This window comes from Piliocolobus tephrosceles, chromosome 1 (assembly GCF_002776525.5).
Source record: "Piliocolobus tephrosceles isolate RC106 chromosome 1, ASM277652v3, whole genome shotgun sequence".
Classification (NCBI taxonomy): domain Eukaryota; kingdom Metazoa; phylum Chordata; class Mammalia; order Primates; family Cercopithecidae; genus Piliocolobus; species Piliocolobus tephrosceles.
Genome location: NC_045434.1, coordinates 3,894,196 through 3,917,288, shown reverse-complemented (window position 1 = coordinate 3,917,288; position 23,093 = coordinate 3,894,196). Strand labels below are relative to the sequence as shown.

Genomic DNA, 23,093 nt, shown 5'->3' with positions numbered 1-23,093 from the left:
TTTTAGAAAACGTTTAGTCAGGTTTGACAGTTTGTCTCATTGCAGCACAGTGACAGAAATAAAAGTTTGTTTCTAGGTGAGGTGATGTCCAGCTCTTCAATGGCAAGTGAGATTATGCAGGAATATTTGCAGCAGGGATCTGGTTCTCTAACAATATAACTACTAATACAATAGTTGTGAAAATAACTATAATACTACATTTTACGCAGGGACATATATTTCATAAAGAAAATGACTTGTGCTTTTGTAGTATTCATAGGTAATATACTTAAGAATTTATTGCAGAAAAGTAGAAACTAAAATAGCACTTCTAAAGTATCTTGTTTCACTTTTAGTCTTGTTATATTAACCCTGATTTGTTATGTCAATCATAATATTCCTGGAAATAAGCAAGTATTTAAACATGCTTTTTATAAATATTTGACACAACTACGTCCTTATTTTTCTTTCTCTTTTTTTTCTTTTTGTTCTTTAAGAGAAGCTGTTGTTTTAGGGAGCACGGACTTCCTAGAAGATGATATAGAAAAAATTGTAGAAGAACTGGGAAAAGAATACAAAGGCAATGCTTATCATTTAATGCATAAAAACTGCAATCATTTTTCTTCAGCTTTATCAGAGGTAAACTAAATTTTATCCTAAAAGTTCTTCAAATAAATATTTGCTATCCCACTATACTTGATATCACACTATGTTCGAACTTGATTCGTTTCTTTTCTGATTTTTTGTGTTGTATGAAATATGGTATTGTATTTCAATCTTGTATGAATGACCTTTCCAGAGCTGGTAACTTGAGAGTCTGCACAGTTTTAAATGGTAGTTCTATTCATTACTTTGCAGTGAGTAGAGAGTAAGTACAAACAATGGTCCCTTCTTATTTTATTACAGCCTGAAACTTTCGCTTTAAAAAAGTAAATGCCTAGACACATCTGCTTCTTAGTCGCTAAGGTTTCTCTTTTGCTGAATTTTTTTTTTTTCTGGCTCTTATTAGTAAGTAATTCAGGTCTTCCATCTTGAAATTTTCTTCTGCTAACATAACACATAGGCACTTACTTGCCTTCTCAATTCTTGAATCCCAAGCAGAAGATCAAAACTAGGTCAAAATTAAAGAACCATAAAAAGAAAATGGAGGAAAGAAATTAAAAAGATTGTAAAATAAGGTCTAGAGAATTGGCACTTGAAACAGCTTCCCAGCTTTCTGATTCTTAGCAGATGGTTGCAGTGGCAGCATCTAGGTACCACAGAAATTGTGAAGGGTGTAAAGGAGAAAACGAGCTGCTATTTCAGTGACCTCCTTTGCAGAAATGCTTAGTTCCTTGGCCCTTTTTACTTCCCTCATGGCTTCTACAATACAGCTTTCAAATAGCTCTCACAGTCTGTTACCATGCTACTCAAAGTGTGTTTTGTGGACCAGCAGCATCAGCATCTCCTAGAAATTTGTGAGATATGTGGTATCTCTGCCCCACCAGAGATACACTGAATGCAAATCTTCATTTTAACGAGATCCCGAGATGACTCATATGAACCTAAAAGTTCGAGAAACACCTCTAGTCTAGTGGATGCATCAGTACCATAGAAGTGACCTAGTCAGTTTTCAGACAAGTGGGGAGGTAGTTCTCAGCTTTCTTGACTCCAGACATTACATTTGTATGGAATGCATTCAAAGATCCATTGAGTGCTAAAATTGGTGAAGAAATACTCTTATTTTTCAGACAAGGAAACTGACCCCAATTGGGAAAATGACTTACTAAAGATTGTCATGGAGAATTCAGATTAGACCTGACTTCTTATTCCAGTGCTTATTATACTTTATCATTACTTCCTCTGGTTCTAATTTATTTCTGTCCTTCAAAAACATTCAGAACTTTATTGAGCATCTATATCACCACATCAGCCCTGGTCTAACCCCAAAACCATTTTGCATTTGGGGCCCAAAGAACAATTGTAGATGTCCCTGGAGCTATCTATCTTTTTAGGCTACAGTTTTTATGCCTTTCCCCAAATGAGTGCTGAATTTTTTTCTTTTTTTTTTTTTTTCCTTTGAGACGGAGTTTCACTCTTTATTGCCCAGGCTGGAGTGCAGTGGTACCATCTCGGCTCAGCACAACCTCTGCCTCCCAGGTTCAAGCGATTCTCCTGCCTCAGCCTCCCGAGTAGCTGGGACTATGGGCATGTGCCACCACGCCCGGCTAAGTTTGTATTTTCAGTAAAGACGGGGTTTCTCCGTGTTGGTTAGGCTGGTCTTGAACTCCCAACCCCAAGTGATCTGCCCACCTCAGCCTCCCAAAGTGCTGGGATTACGGGAACCACCATGTGTGGCCTAGTGCTGAATTGTTAAACTGGGAGACCCAGAAGTTAAGTGACTTGACCAAGGTTACCTCGCCTGTCAGTGGCAGTGCTGGAACTAGAATTCTGGACGGTGAGGGATAAGGAGCTATTTTAGTAAAATAAGGTATATATTCCATTAAATGGAAATATCAGCTCTTGCCTATTGTGAAATGTACAAGTTACATTTGGAATTTAAAATGGTGGATGCAACTCCCATATTATGAAGCCAAGTAAATTGATATTGGGCACTCTGACGAAGTTCAGTGAAACTGGTATGCTTGTATCTTTGACAACATAGTGTGGGGATGTATGTCGTATAACCAGTTGCAAATAAGCACAATCATCACTATATTAATGGTTGTTGATATATGTACTGTTCTGTTAATATTGTTCATAAAAATTCTAAGAATTATTTAACACCGTAATGTTATCAGTTCCGTTGCTTCCTCTACATCAGGGATTAGCAAACTGCTGTAGCCTGGCCTTCAAACCAACACCAGCGTGTCATCTGTCCTTGTACAGCCTGCAGGCTAAGATGGTTTTTACATTCTTTTTAAGGATTGAAAAAAGCCAAAAGAGTACTATATGGTGACATGTATAAATTATGTAAAGTTCAAACTTCAGTATTCATAAAGTTTTTTTTTTTTTTTTAAACCAGAACATGTATTGCATGACTAATCATTGAAATTCCTAAGATGAACTGGATGCTGCAGCAGCCGCCCTCTTGGGTTTAGGTGGTGTTCCTTCATGGAAACCATGCCTGAATCTGCAGTATACAGTTTTTAGGTGCCTCATTCGACCAGTCCTGGTGGTATTTTGTCTTTTAGCCTTCGCACTGCAGTTATACTTTCTCTTGCGCTTGGCGGGGTAGCCGCATTTGCCACAGGTCGACTTCTGAGGGTGGTAGGCCTTAGAGCCACAGCAGTGGCACGTGTGCATCGTATTGCGACGCTTTCCAAATGATGATGTTGCCTTCGTCACCTTGCTTCTGTGGCTGAGACCAGAGAGATTCACTAAGTTTTATTAGAACACAGCCATGCTTATTTGTTTACCTGTTTTCTTGACTGCCTTCCGGCTGCAGTGGCAGAATTGAGTAGTTGCAGCAAAGATTTATGGTCTATAAAGCCCCAAATACTTCCTGTTTGACCCTTAACAGAAAAAGTTTGCCAGCCTCTACTCTGCAAGATAGGTCTCTTCGAATTGGGTGCTAATTGGCTTAAACATTGAGGAAACGTTATCTTACAAAACAAGTCCAGAATAAAGCAAGCTACATTCCAGTGTGGTCCGTGTCTCAACTGTGAGTGTCATACGGCTGTAAGGTCTTTATTCATTTCTCTAAGCTGCCATCCTTGGGATGTTGGCCCTACCCCCAGGCCAGCTCCCTTTGTGGGTTTCAGATAGAGGTAACAATTTTAGCGCAACATCTAGAGGGAGACTATGTCTCTCCCTTTGGAAACAGTGAAACTCTTTCTGGAATTCCCTTTTCCCTAACCTTCTGAAGGCATCCATGTTTCACAGCCAGAATTGTGTCAGATGCCTAATTATGAACCAGGCACTAGCAAAAGGACTGACATTACCATTACTAAATGCCACTCGTCTAATCTAAATGTCTTTTTAAAATTAATATTTTCGGCCAGGCGTGGTGGCTCAGACCTGTAATCCCAGCACTTTGGGCGGCCAAGGTGGGGGGATCACAAGGTCAAGAGATCAAGACCATCCTGGCCAACATGGTGAAACCTCATTTCTAACTAAAAATACAAAAATTAGCTGGGCATGGTGGCGGGCGCCTGTAATCCCAGCTACTCAGAAGGCTGAGGCAGGAGAATCGCTTGAACCCGGGAGGCAGAGGTTGCAGTGAGCAGAGATGGTGCCATTGCATTTCAGCCTGGGCAACAAGAGCAAAACTCCATCTCAAAAAAATAAATAAAATTAATATTTTCAGTAGAAAATTCAAAACATATAAAAGTAGAAGAATATAATGAGCCCCTATATAACTGTCACTTAGATACCACTCCAGCCCCAAATTGTTTTGAAACAAATCCCAGATTTCATTTGGAGACAGGGTCTTGCTGTTGCCCAGGCTGGAGTGCAGCCAGAGTCCAGGCTGGTGTGATCATAGTTCATTGCAGCTCAGAACTCAGGCTTAAGTGATCCTCCTGCCTCAGCCTCCCAACTAGCTGGAGCTACAAGCACAGGCCACTATGTACAGCCAGTTTTTGTATTTTTTGTGAAGATGGGGTTGCAGGATATTGCCCAGGCTGGTTTGGAACTCCTGGACTCAAGCAATCCTCCCACCTCAGCCTCCCGAAGTCCTGGGATTACCTGCATAAGCCACCGCACCTGGCCTAATTTCAAGTATCAATATTTCACTCGGCATCTCTAAAACATAAAGATTCTTTATAACATAACCACATTATGTCATCACTCCTAAAATTATGTTACCACTCCACAGATTAACATTATTTCTTAATATTATCCAAATAAACAATGTTCAGATTTCCCCAATTGTCGTAATTTTTTAATGGTTAGTTTGAATCCAAATCTAAACAAAAGTTCATATAGCTGGTCACCCTGAGACACATTCCCCATAGAAAAGGCAAGATAACTGGGCACAGTGGCTCACACCTGTAATCCCAGCACTTTGGGAGGCTGAGGCGGGTAGGTTGCTTGAGCACAAAGGTTCAAGACCAGCTTGGGCAACATGGCAAAACCCCGTCTCTACAAAAAGTACAAAAATTAGCCAGGCCTGGTGGTGTGTGCCCTGTAGTCCCAGCTGCTTGGGAGGCTGAGGGGGGAGGATGGCTTAAGCCCAGGAGGCAGAGGTTGCAGTGAACCAAGATGGCACCGCTGCACTTCAGCCTGGGTGATAGAGCAAGATAGATGCTTGATTTTTTTTTTCCCCCTTTTACTTGTTTTCAAAAAACAAGTTGGTTCCTGTACAGAAGAGTTAACTAACATAGGCCTAAAACTGCTGTCCTTAGAAAGGCCTGCCTGCAGAATTGGCCCTTAGCTGGCATCTGGGAGTTGGACTTCTGTAAGGTTCTTATTCCTAGAACTGAGAAGAGTGACTCCCTTTGCCTAACCTGTTTGTACAACTAATTTGGTTTATGCTAAAAACCTGCTTTCCCTGTGGGACTCTGGGATTTTGGCAGAGGACGCCTGCATGACCAGCGCCCAATAAAAAGTCTTGGGTACCGAGTCTGTAATGAGCTTCCCTGGTAGCCATTTCACGTATATCACAAACCACTGCTGGGGGATTAAGTGTGCACATCCTACCTGACTCTACTAGAAGAGGATCCTTCAAGCTTGTGCCTGCTTTCCTCTGGACTTTGCCCCATGTATATTTTCCCTTTGCTGATTTTGTTTTGTATCTTTTTGTTGTAATAAGTCATAGTCATGAGTATGCTATGCTGATCCCTGAGTCCTAGCAAATCACCAAACCTGGGGGTGGTTGTGGAGACCTTTGACTCACAGAAATATAACAAAAGGACTGGCCGGGCACGGTGGCTCACACCTGTAATCCCAGCACTTTGGGAGGTTGAGGCGAGCGGATCACTTGAGGTCAGGAGTTTGAGACCAGCCTGGCCAACATGGTGAAACCCTGTCTCTACCAAAAATATAAAAAATTAGCCTGGTGTGATGGCGCATGCCTGTAATCCCAGCTACTCAGGAGGCGGAGGTTGCATTGAGCTGAGATTGTGCCACTACACTCCAGCCTGGGTGACAGAGCGAGATTCCGTCTCAAAAAAAAGGACTGAGGAAAGAAAGGCTGAAATGGGTGGAGGATGGAAAACCTTTGTTGTCTGGATGGCTGTGGAGTTATCCATGATATGAAACAGCAGCTGAGCTGTTGCCTGTGAAAGGTAAAAGTTACCTGTCGAGTTTGAAATGACAGATCCAACTCCAGGAGAACTGACTCACTAGATCACCTGGCTACTTCTGGCCGTGCTGGTTACGGTGAGAAGAAAAAGGAAGTATAGCCCAGGTAATACCTTCAGATTTTGTTCTCTCCTCCAGGAAGAAAGAAAAAAGGCCCAAAAATTCCCAAAGATGAGCTTTGGTTGGGCCAAAAATGTTAAACATTGATGGCACGCTTTCCTCACAAGTAGGAGGAAAAAAGGTTGAATCGGTTCTCAGGGCTGGAGCAAAGTAAAAAAGGGCAGGGGACATACTTCAGTAGTTAGCCTACCTGCACGCCCTCAACCCCATTCCAGCTAGGGTCTCCTCCGCAACTGTAATATTAAACCTTTTGCTAAATTTACTGCAAGGGGTTGAATACATCTGCAGTGAGGAAGGTGTCGGGCCAGGGTGGGGCGGCGGAGAGCAGTTAATGGCCTTATTACATCTGTGGATATATGATAGAAGTTGATATAAAATGTTTTATGCTTGTAATGTCGCAGATGGTAGAGGGATTAGCTCAATAAGGCAATGCTGCAAAGAAAAAGTTAGTGGGACACAACTTCCTTGCTTTTTGCTGCTATCGGATAGATGGAAATTTAAATCCTTTGTTGAAAGCAAAATATGTCTCACAGCTGATATTTAGTATGATTTTTGCCCATTGGAGCCTCTGGAAAAAGACATACACTTTTAAGAGTTTTTAAAGCAGTTTTGGGTTTTTTTTGGTTTTTTGTTTGTTTTTTGTGATGGAGTCTCGCTCTGTCGCCCAGGCTGGAGTGCAGTGGCGCGACCTCGGCTCACTGCAAGCTCCAGCTCCCGGGTTCACGCCATTCTCCTGCCTCAGCCTCCGGAGTAGCTAGGACTACAGGCGCCGCCACCACTCCCGGCTAGTTTTTTGTATTTTCAGTAGAGACGGGGTTTCACCGTGTTAGCCAGGATGGTCTCGATCTCCTGACCTTGTGATCCACCCGCCTCGGCCTCCCAAAGTGCTGGGATTACAGGCGTGAGCAGTTTTTAATTGCAAGTGAGCTCATAGAAAACCAGTATGTCTGACCCTAGAGGCTGGTGATTTTCTAGCCTGATGTGCATAATTTTGAGTGGGTCTTAGAAAGCACTTAGGAAGGCTTTGCTTTTTGCTTGGCCTTGGAAACATGACTGGCCCTTCAGCATCTCAGCTTTACTGCTGCCAAAGAAAAGTCTCTGGCGTATTTTGGAATCCTGAATTCATAGATCCTAATTGCTTGGACTTGACACTTGAGCTAAAACTTGACATTGTCTCCTACACACTATTTCAGTCTTAGCTAAACAAGCTGTGTTAAACTGAAAGAGATACAGGCTCAGGGAACAAGACTTCTACTTGGGGATCAAGGCAGATTTAGGGTACCACTCTGTGGGGCTCTTCACTATAAAAACATGGATGTTGACGGAACTGTGGATTATCACAGGTGTCCATGGGAACCAGCTTCTCTGGTGGTACCATACGAAGTCGAACTGCTGATGTGTTCTGTATTTCTGATACAGGGACTGACTGCATTTCCAATTTGTGATTATTGACAAAAGCTGCATGTTGAGGGGAAAGCGTATCACTAGGACTGTGACCCCCGTGTCTGCCCATCTTACTCTCCACCTGTCTTGGGAAAGTTTCCCTGTGTTTACTTGGGACTTCCTGGATAAGCTGCAGTTTGCAGCAGTGGACTTACAGTCTGCTGCTACTCTGCTACCTTTCTACTGGTGCACACACCTTAGTAAGGCAGTTTGATTACTAAATGCAGCTGTCTCCAGAAATGGAATGATGCTATAGGCCACTTACTAAATGAAGGATCAGGATGAAAGCGGTGAGTGGCTCTCTGAAACCATTTTGAAATATTTTGAAAATTCAGGACTTAATTCTGTCCATTTCTGAAACATATCTTTCTGGTTATGTTATATAAAAATATTTTCCAGCCAAGCGTAGTGGCTCATGCCTGTAATCCCAACACTTTGGGAGGCTCAGGCAGGTGGATCACGAAGTCAAGAGATCGAGACCATCCTGGCCAACATGGTGAAACCCCATCTCTACTAAAAATACAAAAATTACCTGGGTGTGGTGGTGCAGGTCTGTAGTCCCAGCTACTCAGGAGGCTGAGGCAGGAGAATTCCTTGAACACGGGAGGTGGAGGTTGCAGGGAGCTGAGACTGTGCCACTGCACTCCAGCCTAGCAACAGAGCAAGACTCTGTCTCAAAAAAGAAAAAAAAAAATCTTGTGAAAACTTTTGTCCCCCTTTAATACATCCCTTCCAGACAAAAGGTCTGGATGAGAGTAGAGGACAGTTTTGTAAATGTGAAACTATGACTGCTAAATGGGACATACTGATTTTGTAACAATAACAAAAAACAAACACTGGCACCTAGGGAATCTCAACGGAGGCAAAGACTGATGATCTTTGTTTTTCAATACTGCCTTTCCCCTCTTCCTAAAGAAAAACTTCCCATGCTACCTTTTTAAGATGCTGCAAGCACTTTGAATTCAAACAGCCTGCTGAGCCTGTGCTCAAACCTACGGGAGCAGGGAGTGGCCTCAGCTCCTGCATTTCCCACACAGAACACCTCCAGATGTCATCCACAGTCGTCAGGCTGATAACCTGATGTCATGAACCAACATGGAACTAACTGTCTTCAGGTAGTCCCTCTGAAACAAAGACTCAAACTAATTTTTCAGGCTGGAGTAGAAACCTGTTTTCCTCTAAACTTTACCCCATGCACCTTTTCCCTTGCGAATTTTGTTTCATATCCTTTCGCTGTGATAAGTCATACCTGTGAATACAACTATATGCTATGTCCTGTGAGTCCTCTAAAATCATAAAATCTGGAGGTGGAAAAACTGGGTCTTGGGGATCCCTGACACACTTCCCTAGTATTCTCTAAGTGTTTTTTTTCTCCCCACAAAATATTTTTTCTGTTTTGAAAATTTAGCATCGTGAATATCTCCTCCCCAGATTTAAAAGTATTTTATGTTTCAGATCAGTGGAATGACTGTTTTTGTCCCATCTTTGATGCATGGGAGCCTCTTCAAGTTGGCTCATAAGTCTTTTGATTTGTCCCTAATAATCTTCTACAGCCTTTTGTTTTCTGCTACGTCAAGATATTCCAGGCTCATCTACATATTTTCTACCTCAGAACTGTTTCCTTCTAATAGCAAATATTTAGAAACTTTAATCTGGGCATTAGGTTGCTCACTACTACTGAATTGATCATTGTTTCTAGCTCCCCACCCCCACTAGTAGATGAAATTAGGACTTTTTACAGATTCATAGTGACGTTTCTACTACACATTTGGGCTACAGCGTTTTTACTTAACCTCAGCAATGATATAGCTACATTTTGTCTATCCTATGTCGAAAATCTAAATTCTCAACAACAAGAAACATAATTGCTGATTTGTTTTACTCCTCTATACCTAAAACAGCTGTAGAATAATAGTGTTACCATAACTGCCACCAATAGGAGTACTAGAAAGTTAAGGTTTTTTGTCGTTCTTTCATCTTTAGATTGTGGCTTAATAGATACAGTAAAAGTCATGTGTTTTACAGTTAATTGGAATTTATTTCTATGGGGTTATGATATTTAGCTGAGGAGATTTCCAAGCAAAGTATAGAAGATGCAGCCTGCCTTGTTGCTTATAGTAAAATGTGAAAAGAACAATAGAGGGAAGAACTATTAAAGCACAAAAAGGAGTCAACATTTAATGATTTAGGAAATTTTTCAGCCTATCCAGATTGCAAAAGATGCTAAAATTAGGAGCTTCACTATTAGGAAAGGATGCTACAGAGAAAGCCAAGGGTATGACTGGACCACTTTTTTTTTTTTTTTTTTCCTTTAACTGCTGAAGAAATTAATGTGACTTGTGGATCCTCTAAACCATCTCAACAGAAACCAAGAATGGAGATGGGATTATTCAGGAAAGATGTGTGGAGGAACATCTTTTCTAATGGAGTCAGTCCCATGACATACGCAAGAGAGCCACAGTGTTCTGAGAATGCTCTATTAGCAGCAACACTGCCAGCTTGGCCTGAAAACGACAGAGAGGGGATAAAGTTACAGAAGGTGCTCGCACTGTCAGAATTCTGTAAGCAGGTGATTGGCTGGAGAAAAAGGATGGCTCGAAGGATAGAGTCTCCAGATAGCAGAACCAAGGGCCATAGAAAATTATTCCCAGGCCCCGAAACCTAATGGACGTTCCCTTGTTGGATTCTAAAATTGGGACTAGTAACTCCTTCCTTCCTTCCGTTTTCTCCCTTTTGGAATGGGAATGTCTATAAATTTTATTCTCTGCCTGTTGCACTATTATATTTTGGGAGCATCCTATATACACTTTTCTCCATTTTGCTTTTTTCACTAATAGTGTATCCTGGAGTGCATTCTGTAGCAGTATATAGAAATGTTCCTCACTTCTTTTTTTTTTTTTTTTTTTTTTTTTTTTTTTTTTTTTTTTTGAGGCAGAGTCTCACTCTGTCGACCGGGATGGAGTACTGTGGCCGGATCTCAGCTCACTGCAAGCTCCGCCTCCCGGGTTCCCGCCATTCTCCTGCCTCAGCCTCCCGAGTAGCTGGGACTACAGGCGCCGCCACCTCGCCCGGCTAGTTTTTGTATTTTTTAGTAGAGACGGGGTTTCACCGTGTTAGCCAGGATGGTCTCGATCTCCTGACCTCGTGATCCGCCCGTCTCGGCCTCCCAAAGTGCTGGGATTACAGGCTTGAGCCACCGCGCCCGGCCCTCACTTCTTTTTTAGCTGCATAGTCTTCCTTGTGTGGATGTACCATAGTTTATTCAACCTATTAATGGCACTTGGTTATTTTTAGTCTTTTGCTGTTACAAAAAGTATTGTGATGAATAACCCTGTACATACATCTTTTTATTTTTGCCACTGTATCTGTACACTTGATTTTCTAGAAGAGGGACTGCTGGATTGGAGCTTAAATGCAAAATTCATTTTGCTATATAAACCAAATACTATTTGATCACTAGTCACCTAAGAAATACATTTTGCATTGTGACCCAGTTTACACGCACACAGGCACGTAACTAAGATGTGTCATGGTTACCTCACTACCTACAGTCTGTTTTGTTTTAAAAATTCAGGTCGCAATACTCAATGACCTACTAATGGGTCACGACTCAAGGTTTTAAAAACATTGGATTGGCCCGGCATGGTGGCTCATGCCTGTAATCCTGGCACTTTGGGAGGCAGAGGCAGGCTGATCACCTGAGGTCAGGAGTTTGAGACCCACCTGGCCAACATGGTGAAACCCCATCTCTACTAAAAATAAAAAAAATCAGCCAGGTGGCCGGGCGTGGTGGCTCAAGCCTGTAATCCCAGCACTTTGGGAGGCCGAGGTGGGTGGATCACGAGGTCAGGAGATCGAGACCATCCTGGCTAACACGGTGAAACCCCGTCTCTACTAAAAAATACAAAAAAACTAGCCGGGCGCGGTGGCAGGCGCCTGTAGTCCCAGCTACTCAGGAGGCTGAGGCAGGAGAATGGCGTGAACCTGGGAGGCGGAGCTTGCAGTGAGCCGAGATCGCGCCACTGCACTCCAGCCTGGGCGACAGAGCGAGACTCCGCCTCAAAAAAAAAAAAAAAAAAAAAACTTTATCTACAAAACCAGGTGGCTATAGATAGGACTCTGTTTTAGGCTAATCAAGCCACACCCTCAGGGGTTGGAATGAAGTCATGTTCACCTGTAGCACTTGGATATATGGAGGAGGGGAGATGACTGAATGAAATTAGGACTCGGGAAGGAGAATGAGGGAAATGGCTATTGAATAGGCAGCAGTCGCTATCACTTTAACTAGATAGACTTAGTCACGACTTACATGATTAACCTCTAAATATGCAGATAACCCTAAATATGTCCCAGTGCTTTTTTTTTTTTTTTTTTTTTCCTGGTGAGACAAAGTCTTGCTCTGTCACCCAGGCTGGAGTGCAGTGGCATGATCTTGGCTCTCTGCAACCTCTGCCTCCTGGGTTCAAGCGATTCTCCTGCCTCATCCTCCTGAGTAGCTGTGATTACAGGTGTGTGCCACCACACCTGGCTGATTTTTGTATTTTTAGTAGAGACGAGGTTTCACTATGTTGGCCAGGCTGGTCTCGAACTGCTGACCTCAAGTGATCCACCTACCTCCGCCTTCCAAAGTGCTGGGGTTACAGTTGTAAGATACCACCTCACCTGCCCAGCCTGTTTGGCAGCATTTTTAAGAGCAGATGTAGTTGATATACACATTTTTTTGTTTTGTTTTGTTTTTGAGATGGAATCTCACTGTGTCATCCAGGCTGTAGTGCAGTGGCACAGTCTTGGCTCTCTGCAGCTTCAACCTCCTGGGCCCAAGCAATCCCCCTGCCCTAGCCTCCCAAGTAGCTGAGGCTACAGGCACACAGCACCACACCCAGTGAGAGAGAATGTGTGTGTGTGTATAAACAAGGTCTTACTATGTTGCCCAGGCTGGTCTTGAACTCCTGGCCTCAAGTAATCCTCCTGCGTTGGACTTCCAAAGTACAGAGATTTACAGGCATGAGCCACCGTGCCTGGCCTCATGTACACATTCTTCAATTTATTGATTTTATTTTGTTCTGTTTTTTTGAGATGGAGTCTCGCTCTGTCGCCCAGGCTAGAGTGCCATGGCATGATCTCAGCTCACTGCAAGCTCTGCCTCCCGGGTTCATGCCATTCTCCTGCCTCAGCCTCCCAAATAAGCTGGGACTACAGGCATCCGCCACCTCGCCCGGCTAATTTTTTGTATTTTTAGTAGAGACGGGGTTTCACCGTGTTAGCCAGGATGGTCTCGATCTCCTGACCTCGTGATCTGCCCTCCTCGGCCTCCCAAAGTGCTGGGATTACAGGCGTGAGCCACCGCGCCCGGCCCAAATATTTTTAAGTGTCTACCTCTCTGTACTCCCAGGCAGTGTGATAGGTGCTTGATAATCAAAAGTGGTTAGCACATGCTACCTTCCCTCAAGTGAGACCATCTCACTTTCCCTATAGTTAAGACAGAGACATACTATTTAAAATAAATGTAATAACCATTAAGAGGTAGGACTAAACTTTTAGGAGAAAAGGTACACGTTGTATAATTATAGGTGCCAGCTTATTAAATTTTAGCTAATTTTTAGACATAAGGTTCTTTGAAACCTCTTTCCAAAGTTATTACCGGCCGGGCGCGGTGGCTCAAGCCTGTAATCCTAGCACTTTGGGAGGCCGAGACGGGTGGATCACGAGGTCAGGAGATCGAGACTATCCTGGCTAACATGGTGAAACCCCGTCTCTACTAAAAATACAAAAAATTAGCCGGGCGAGGTGGCCGGCGCCTGTGGTCCCAGCTACTCGGGAGGCTGAGGCAGGAGAATGGCGTGAACCCGGGAGGCGGAGGTTGCAGTGAGCTGAGATCCGGCCACTGCACTCCAGCCTGGGCGACAGAGCGAGGCTCCGTCTCAAAAAAAAAAAAAAAAAAAAAAAAAAAAAACAAAGTTATTACCTAAGAATTACCTAAGATATGCAGATATCTAAGATCGTACTCTGAGATCACGTGATCATAATCTTTGGTATAATTGGAGGCAAAAAGCAACAAAGTGGCAGTGGGGCATGAACAGAAGCCCAGTCCGTTGTCTGCACAAGAGAAAGAGGATAATAAAGAATAAAGTTAGGGGCATAGAATAGACCCAGTTCTTACTATTTGAAATAGGAGCGGGGGAAGGGTTCAAGAGTCCTAAGGAAATGTAAGGACAGGAAGTGGGAAATACACAGATCAGCAGCCAGGAGGGTTCCTCCTGGCACCGATTTCTACCCCTGCTGGTGTCTTCAGACTGAAGCTGGCCAGGCTTCCATGCCTTGTCTGACTCCAGGCCTACTTCCGCAGAGGAGTCATGGAGCCAGGTCTTCATTCCCAGGCCTACTTCCGCGGAGTCCTGGAGCCAGGTCTTCATTTGGGAAAACGTGTGTGTGTGTGTGTGTGTGTGTGTGTGTGTCAGAGTCTCACTCTGTCGCCCAGGCTGGAGTGCAGTGGTTTGATCTCGGCTCACTGCAACCTCTGCCTCCCAGGTTCAGGCGATTCTCCTGCCCCAGCCTCCCGAGTAGCTGGGAATACGGGTGTGCACCACCATGCCCTGCTAATTTTTTGTATTTTTAGTAGAGACGGAGTTTTATCATACTGGCCGGTCTGGTCTCGAACTCCTGACCTTGTAGTCCGCCGGCCTCAGCCTCCCAAAGTCCTGGGATTACAGGCGTGAGCCACTGCACCTGGCCCACACTTTTTTTTTTTTTCTTTGAGACACTATCACCCAGGCTGTTTTTTCTGGACCAGGATGAGTTCCTTGAAACAAGTGAGTCAGGGAGAGAAGTAAAGGGGTAAAATGTAGACCAGGAAAAATGGAGTGATAGACACTGGAGGCAAGGGGAAAGTCGAAAAGAATCTGTGAAAAAGGAGAATTCACAAATAGGAAAACATCCAAGATTGACTTTTCCAGTTGCCTGGAGCTTCCGTTACTCTAATAATACATTGTATTAACAAGCGTCTTCTGTGTGTTCAAAGTACTTTTCAGTGTGTCTCAGGGCAGTTGCAGAGATCAAAGAAAGGAGCCAAGTGAAATTAGCTTGATTTCAGATATGAAAAGTAAGCAACTTGACAAGGTTCTTTAGAAAGGAAGGAATAGAGCCAACAATAGGGACCCCAGGTCCTGAGTCAAGAGCTGCTTGTTATCAAAAGCCTGGAGTAACACCACGGAAGGCTGCTCTGCAGCGGCTTCTCTGTAAGCCGCCTCCCTCCTCCCACCCTCCACTCCCTGGCAGTGGACCAGGCAATCTTAACCTCTCTTACCTAATACAGAACTCGTTTTCTTCTGTAGATTCTCTGTGGGAAAGAGATTCCTCGCTGGATCAATCGGCTTGCCTACTTCAGCTCCTGTATACCCTTTCTACAGAGTTGCCTCCCGAAGGAGTGGCTCACGCCCGCAGCCCTGCAGTCTAGTGTCAGCCAAGAGCTCCAGGAGGAACTGGAGGAAGCAGAGGATGCTGCCGCATCCGCTTCCGTGGCAAGCACTGCAGCAGGCTCCAGACCCGGGCGCCACACTAAACTATAAATGTCTCCAAAGTCACACATTCAGAACTGTCTCTGGCAGTCGAATATCACTAGAGAAAAGTAAATAGAGAAGCATCCTTTGGATATTTTGTATGCAAAGATGGCTCTCCCCCAAATCCCAGTTTTTCAGCTCAGGATTATATTTGTAATCAAAAAAAAAAAATCACTTGCGCAGGAGGGAGAACTTTGTAAGAAGCTGCCCTCTGTTTTTTTTACCCACTCGTCAATCTGGATTTACTTCTGTTTTATATAAGCTCTGTTATGTTTACAGTATTTTGTATCGCTGTTTACAAATCTTGCATGGACTCCTGCCACGTGAAAGAGAAAATCTTCGTGTCTTCAAAAATTAGGCAGGTAATCTTTGTATACTTCTGACAATTGCCAGATCTGTGGCATAAATAATAGGCACACAAAAAGGTACTTAAACAGTTATAGTCACCATCACCTGCTTAAGAATGGTCTTTTAGATTTGTGTTTGTTTTGTTAAAGTTGTTGGCACCAGGATGCAGAGAACCAGACTGGCCTGAGGTGAAGGAGCACACAGCCCTGAGGGCTTGGAACCCTGGGTCCAGTTCCTCTTCACACCCCCGTCCACTCTGAGTAGCTCGTCTCCCCAGGTGCCCACGGAACACCTGCTTTCATCCCAAATATCCGTCCACCTAGTTGGGGTGATACGTTCTTACGTCTCTGACTTTGATGCCACTCATTCTATAGTTTAGATGTTTTTCATTCAAGATATTCTTGGTAGTAACTGACAAATGTGTTGCACATGCATTGGGGGAGGGGCTTCATTTTTATTTTAATACACATGTATTTCCTCCTTGCACAGGATTTTGATGGCGTAGAAATATCCTAAGTGGTAGCCTTCCAAGTTAGCAGTGAGTTGACATTCAACTGCTTTTAACTATTCAGGCTACATTTTATACTAAACCTTGAAAACTAGAATCTAAAGTCCACCCCAAAAAGGTAGTTCTTTGATATTTTATACTCTTTATGTACCATATCAGAAAGAGTATGTTGGCGTTTGTCATGGGAGTCATTTCATGTCATAATAGAATGCCTAGTCTCATTGACCAGTCGTTAAAAAAATCATATTTGTGTGTCTTAAGATTCATATTTATATGTTCTCTCAAATGTATGTCTCTTCCGTAACATACTCTAAGAATGAAATTGTCACCACAGATAAATCCTTGTTAGCAAGGACTCTGTCTGCTCCAGTCTACTCCGAGTTTGACCCTTGGATGTAAGAACCAAGTCATTACATGTCAAATTCAATTTTTCTGCCTTAAGAATGAATGTCCTACGTAAAATATTGGATACAGTGTAAAATTATCCAAGGCAGTGACTTCAGCTTTATATATATAAAATATAGTTTTAAAGTTATTGACATTTATTTAAACTTTTAGATTGGATTGTTTGCTATTGCTCTGTGTGAGGATACATAATCTTTCAGTAAACTATATTTTTAACTTTTCCATAAGCTGATTTTGATTCATTTTATTAATGTAAGCACACCCTGTTCATAGGGAAAATCAACCTTGGGTTGTAATAAGCATTGGCCTGAGGACAATGAAGCCACTTAACCTAATTTATACTTTCGACTGTTCTGTTTCCAGAGAGGAAAGCCTTTACAGATTACTCTTAGTTCTCTAGGGGGCAGAACGCTTGTTTCAAGAGGTAAGACAGAAGAAAGGAATATATGAACGTAATGAGATGTCGATTTGGTTCAGGTCAAAAATTGAGATATGGGCAAAACACTAAGGCTCTAGCAGTGACTTGTTCACTAAAAGGAGTCCTAGCCCCAAAACCCAGGTTAGTACAAAGCCTTGGATACAGTTTGCTTGTAATATTTTTAATAATGTGAGGAGCACAGTTTTTTTTCTAATTCATTCAAGTACATATGATTGAAACCTGGGCTACTGACACACACAGTAGCCGTTAGTTAGACACTTCTTGGTGAATATCAACATCCCATCTGTGCTTTACCAGAATCCAGCGAGTCAGCACACAAGTGATTTTATTATTTTGTCGTATTTACTTTCATCTGCAGCATTTGGAGTTTAAAAATAATGTAAAGGGTTCTAGTAAAAATAGTGTCCTAAGGCCAATTACCATACTAACACTCAGCAGATACAATTCTGGACATGAGACTCCTTATAATCTAATTATACCTGAGGTTGAGAAATAAATGTCTTCCTTTAGAAAATCTCATTCAAGTCAGGTTCTTCTCTACAGTTCAAAATTGAGAATGGATTTAATTAACTAGCATTTAGCCAGCTTTTTCTTGCCCTTGGAGAAAAAGAATCATTCTCAACCTGATCTCTGTTAAGAAAAATCCTATATGAACAATCTGGTCATGAATATACATATGGTACGGAGTCTCTCTGTTGTAACCAGGTGGACATACTTCTCATGGTGGGGTGGACAGTAATACATGTTAGAGGGTCAGAAGCTTCTGGTTTCTGCTGTTTGTTTTAAACACCCTTGGGGTTTTTTTTAACCCTTACAAGGGGAGCATCAGCTTTGGAAAGTAACTGTTGGAGTGTAGAAGGCAGTGGTGTATGATCTTAGCCTCTTCCTGATGCCTGAATCCAGCCAGCTGTTGCTCTGACCCACAGCAATAGAGCAAGTTACCCATCACCAGCATTTGTACAGAGCAGGGAATTCTGGTTTTAGTCCATTGGTAGCATTGTGTGTATGAGGAGATTCAACACCACAGACAGCTAGCTGCAGGACTCGATATCCATGGCTTCTTCCATCACAAAACGGGTAGAAACACATTCACTGCTTCAGGGTTCTAATCTGTGTGTCTCCTTATGACTCCATTTCTGTAAGATACTCTGTAACTTTGATATATGCTGTATTTTCTTTAAAAGATTTAGATTTTTGTTCAGCAAGCTAGCCATACAACCATTGAGAGCACAGCTCAGTTATTAGGCTTTCATTGTCTACTCTTTCAATACATGTACATCTTTACTGTTTGAAAGGTGTTACAGCTGTCAAAGAATCTTTACGGACCTGAAGATAATTTCTTGTGAAGTTGAACGCAAGTGTACTGTCATTCATAGTGTTTATATCAAAATACCAGGAATCTTCACTTTTGCTACCTTGATATAGCATTGGGCTATCATGTTACAACATTGAAATACATTGATTTATTAAAAAAATACTTTTATAAGAAATGTTTTATAGTGCTTTCTGACTTTCAGATTACAACTGTTGTGTATTGTGTTGGGCGAGGTGGGGAGGTGTATTTTTAAAACCCAAGGCTCCCATGTGCTTGGCAGGAGCATTGCCAGCCAGCCCCCTCCATCCTGTCTTCCTCTCACACGCACATGCACCTTGACTCACCTGCATTCCTCTTGCGCGCAGATCTGCGGGCCAGTGCCTTAGCTGTCAGAGAGCGTAGCCACGCCTGCTCACAGGTAGAGTGCCAGCCCTGGCTTCTGGGAAATGGAGGCAGAAGGGCAAGCTAGAATGGACGCCTTCCCCGAAGTGCAGGGGACAGACCTGCAGAGGAATAGCCCCGACACATGCACACACACTCGCTTGTCTTGAAGCAGCAAAGCAAGCAGGAGCCTGAGTGAATGAGCTCCTCATTTCCCACGACCTGTCCTCCAATGCTTGGCACCTCCAACCTACCCCTTCCCTTCCTCCTCCACTGACCTTTCTGCACACTGTGGAGTCACATTTTCCTCTACTAATTCGAAAATTTCTCTTGAATTAACTATTGTTAAATAAATGAATACCAGCCTTTTGTGACCCATCAATGCCTGTCCACTCTGCTAAGCAAGAATGATCTATGTACAACTTACTTGTTCTGGCCTCCAGAACGACAGGCAAAGGGGAGCTCTTCCCCCAGGCCAACACAGGTTCCTAATAGACTCTCACAAGGAGGTTACAGATTCAAAGCTGGTAAAGCAACTTCGGGATCTTGCTTGGAGAAAGAATGCCAAGTATCTGGAGGACAGTGGTCTTCTGTTGTGTATTTTTCATTACCTGCTCCTGAAGTTCTAATCACCCAGATATTGACCTTGTTCTATAATAACTTTGCAGAAGTCAGTGCTAATAAAGATGAACAGCTTCTGGCTATACTTTCCAGGAATTAAATCAGTGGCAGACAGCGACTTACTTACTTATGGAGCCAAAGCCCGGAGCATTGCTGAGGCCTCTCATACCTGCCCCTCGGTCATTCCTTCCTGTCAGAGCCAACAGGGGACGTAAAGAGTCTCCTCTCACCATACTCGGAGGCATTCATCCTCCTGAGTAGATGAGCCCCTCTATTCTGGAGCCTTGTGATCTGGGAAGGTGTCACGGTCCCATGCTGGTGAGGCCTGGTGTAGAATCCCCATCTTTGAGTCCCTCCCTGACACCTGACCCCTCCCCCTTAGGAACAGTTGCCTGGTTCTAAGCCACTGGCTACCAGACTGTTTCCTTCACACCCCAGATGTCTAGGTGATCTGTGGGATTTATACCTGGGCAGCCTTCAGGTACATCTGAAGCCCCACCCATGAGGCTATCTTCACAGCCTTGTAAATACGTAGACTCGGGAGTAAAGTTCCCAAAGCCACTACACCAGGCTCCTCAAAGTGGAGTGGAGTGAATGAGGCCTGCATTACTCCACTGGAAGAAGAAGATGCATTTGATAGGGAACTGAAGAACCAATCAGACTAAGAAAAGCAATCTGGTCTACCTCGCACTCTCAGTCTACGTGGCCAGTGCATATCCACTTCAGCGGGGCTGGGATTTTCAGATCAAAAAACCAGAAGAAGATGTATGGGAGCCAGGCCACAAGACTCAGGCATAAACAAAGACTGAGGAAAACTCTCAAGCCTTCCTCTCCCTCTGCCAGGATCAGTGAGTAGGTGCCACAGAAATACCCTGGCATTACTCCCTGGCAAGCAGTTGATAATCCACAGAAGGTCACGTTGTGGATTTTGATGACAAAACAAAAAATGAAAATCTTTACCTCTGCTCTGTGCTTGGGCCCATGCTGAGTACTACACATATTATTTCATTGAATTCTCACAACAGCCTATGATACCATTCCTGCTTTACACAAACACAGTTGCCCAAGACCACACAGATGGCGTAGGGAAGGCCCATATTTGAACTCAGCCAATTCTAAAGCATCTCTTCTTTCCATGCAAGCACATACTTCTCTGAAATGACAAATCTGCCCACCCCGGGCCTACTAAATGAGAATCGGCATTTTAGCAAAATCCCCAGGCGATTCATGAGTGCGTTCACGTGTAAGAAGCACTGCTGCATCTCATAAGACCCGGTTCTGCGTGCCTCCTGGATGAGTTCACGTCGGGCAACCTGAACATGTGAGTATCTGAAGGACCTGCTAGGTGACTCCCTCCAAAATGCAGTACAGGTGCAGTCAGACTTCCTAGATTTTTACTGGGTTTGACTCAAGCTACATAAATTATTCCAGGACTACCCGCCCCAATAAACATGAACCATGAATTTGAACCCTCTGGTGTTTCTACAGGGAGGAGTTACCTAGAAGCCCCTGATCCATGCACTAAGGATTCAGGACTATTGTCCAACTGAGATCCAACCTCCTGTGAGAGACCGCCAGGGCCAGGCGCTTCAGGCGGCCATCCTGTTCCCCTGAGTCATCACGGAAAGCCCAAGCCCCGCAGGCCACCCATCCCCAGACTCATCCCCAACAACTCTCTACACGCCCTTATCTGGCCGGCACCCCATTCATCCTTGCTGTCCCCCCTTTCCAGTGTGCCCTCTGGAACTCTCAATCTGTGACAGGCAAATGACCCAGTAGACTCCATGTTTTCAAATGTTTCTTGACCTTTCTGCTTTACCCGAAACCTGGCTGTCCCTTGAGAATCTCTCTCAATTGCGGCTTCTAAATAATTTCTCTTCCCTTCAAAACCTCCAGCTCCAGTGAAACCTGTGCTAGCCAGTTCTACGAGCTACTCCCCTTCATTGTCCTTCTTGCTTATACTGTCTTTCTCTCCAGCATTTCCCTGTCGTCACGCTGCACGTTCACGTAGGTGATCTGTCCAATACCTAGCCCAGCGCTTCTTAACTGGGGGCTCTGTCATTTGGGGCAGGACAATTCTTTGTGCGAGGCAATCCTCCACAATATGAGCCTTATGGCATCGCTGCACCCTCCCTGCACATTACCAGCCTTCTACCCGCTCCACAGTCTGCAACATCACGTGTCCTTGCGCACGCCCCATTTCATCCCCCAGGGATCAGCAGTCCTGACCTCAGCTGAGAACCATTCAATGTCTTCATTTCATGTCAGCCATTCTTTGAAGCCTTCAACTTTTCATCACTAGTACATTCTTTTTTTTTTTTTTTTTAGACGGAGTCTTGCTCTGTTGCCCAGGCTGGAGTGCAATGGCATGATCTCGGCTCACTGCAACCTCTACCTCCCAGGTTCAAGCGATTCCCCTGCCTGCGCCTCCCTAGTAGCTGGGATTACAGGCACCCGCCACTATGCCCAGCTAATTTTTGTATTTTTAGTAGAGACAGGGTTTTACCATGTTGGTCAGGCTGGTCTTGAACTCCTGACTTCAGATGATCTGCCGGCCTCGGCCTCCCAAAATGCTGAGATTACAGGCGTGAGCCACCATGCCCAGCCCATCACTAGTAACATTCTAAACCACTTCTAAAAATCTTAATTTTAAGCATCGCTAACCATGAACTTCCCAGCCCACACTAGTACCCTGCATTCCAAGTCTTCGACTTCCCAAGATCTCAAATCCATCAATCCTAACATCACCTCCCTCCCATCTTCGTTTCTCTTTTCACTCGGCCTAAATTCCATGGCCAATAATTCAATCATTTCCTTCTCAGTACCCTCCAGTCCCATGCCCCTTTCTCCATTTTAATAGCCTGGCAAACCTGTACTGTTCTGAGACCTCTCTGCATCTGAGACTGATGAGCTAAATGTTGAAGAAAAACCACACAACTAGGCTGACTGATTAGAGTTTACTAATCCTGTCCACAAACCTCACAAGGGTACATGACACCACAACACAATTTACTACAGTCCCTTGCTAGCCTACTCTCCTGCTCTCCTGGATGACACTCATAGCTTCTGTCTTCACCTCTCCCACACCTTCCCTGGACATTTCGCTGAGAACCTCACTTTACGCCTCAGTGAAAATACAGACACAATTTAGGCAATCTCCCAGTCTACAAGCTCACCTGAATTTGTGCCCATCTCTATAAATAAATAATGTCTTGTGAAATATGTTTGCAAGAGAATGCATATGTTGGTTGGTTGGTTGGTTGATTTATTTATTTATTTAAGAGGGAGTCTCACTCTGCCGCCCAGTCTGGAGTGCAATGGTGCAATCTTGGCTCACTGCAACCTCCGCCCCCTGGGTTCAAGCAATTCTCCTGCCTCAGCCTCCCAGGTAGCTGGGATTACAGGCGCGTGTTACCACACCCAGCTAATTTTGTATTTTTAGTAGAGCAGGGTTTCACCATATTGGCCAAGCTGGTCTCGAACTCCTGACCTCAGGTGATCCACCTGCCTCAGCCTCCCAAAGCACTGGGATTACAGGAATGGGCCACCGTGCCCAGCCAGTATATGTACAACTTAAAAAGTGATAAAATGAACACCTCCCTGAACAACCATTCAGCGTAAAAAATAGAATATCAGCAACACAGGCAGGCTTCCCCAGCCGCTTCCTCTCCCCCCACTGGAAGGCTAACCACAATCCTAGTTTTTTGTAATCGTTCCTTTGTGCCTACATGTGCATCCCTGGACAATACTATA

At 43.9% G+C, this 23,093-nt stretch overlaps 1 protein-coding gene and 1 pseudogene across 1 annotated transcript in view; one reads left to right on the top strand and one right to left on the bottom strand.

Annotated features, from left to right (window-relative positions):
- Window positions 1-18,513, top strand: part of DESI2 (desumoylating isopeptidase 2) — a 63,702-nt gene extending 45,189 nt beyond the window's left edge. Inside the window, exons 4-5 of the mRNA XM_023216150.1 lie at window positions 477-618; window positions 15,099-18,513. Of these exons, the coding sequence (XP_023071918.1) occupies window positions 477-618; window positions 15,099-15,332 (376 nt within the window). The 3' untranslated portion in view covers window positions 15,333-18,513. The remainder of the gene's footprint in view (window positions 1-476; window positions 619-15,098) is intronic.
- On the bottom strand, window positions 2,588-14,180 carry LOC116418749 (annotated as a pseudogene).
- Window positions 18,514-23,093: the final 4,580 nt, after the last annotated feature.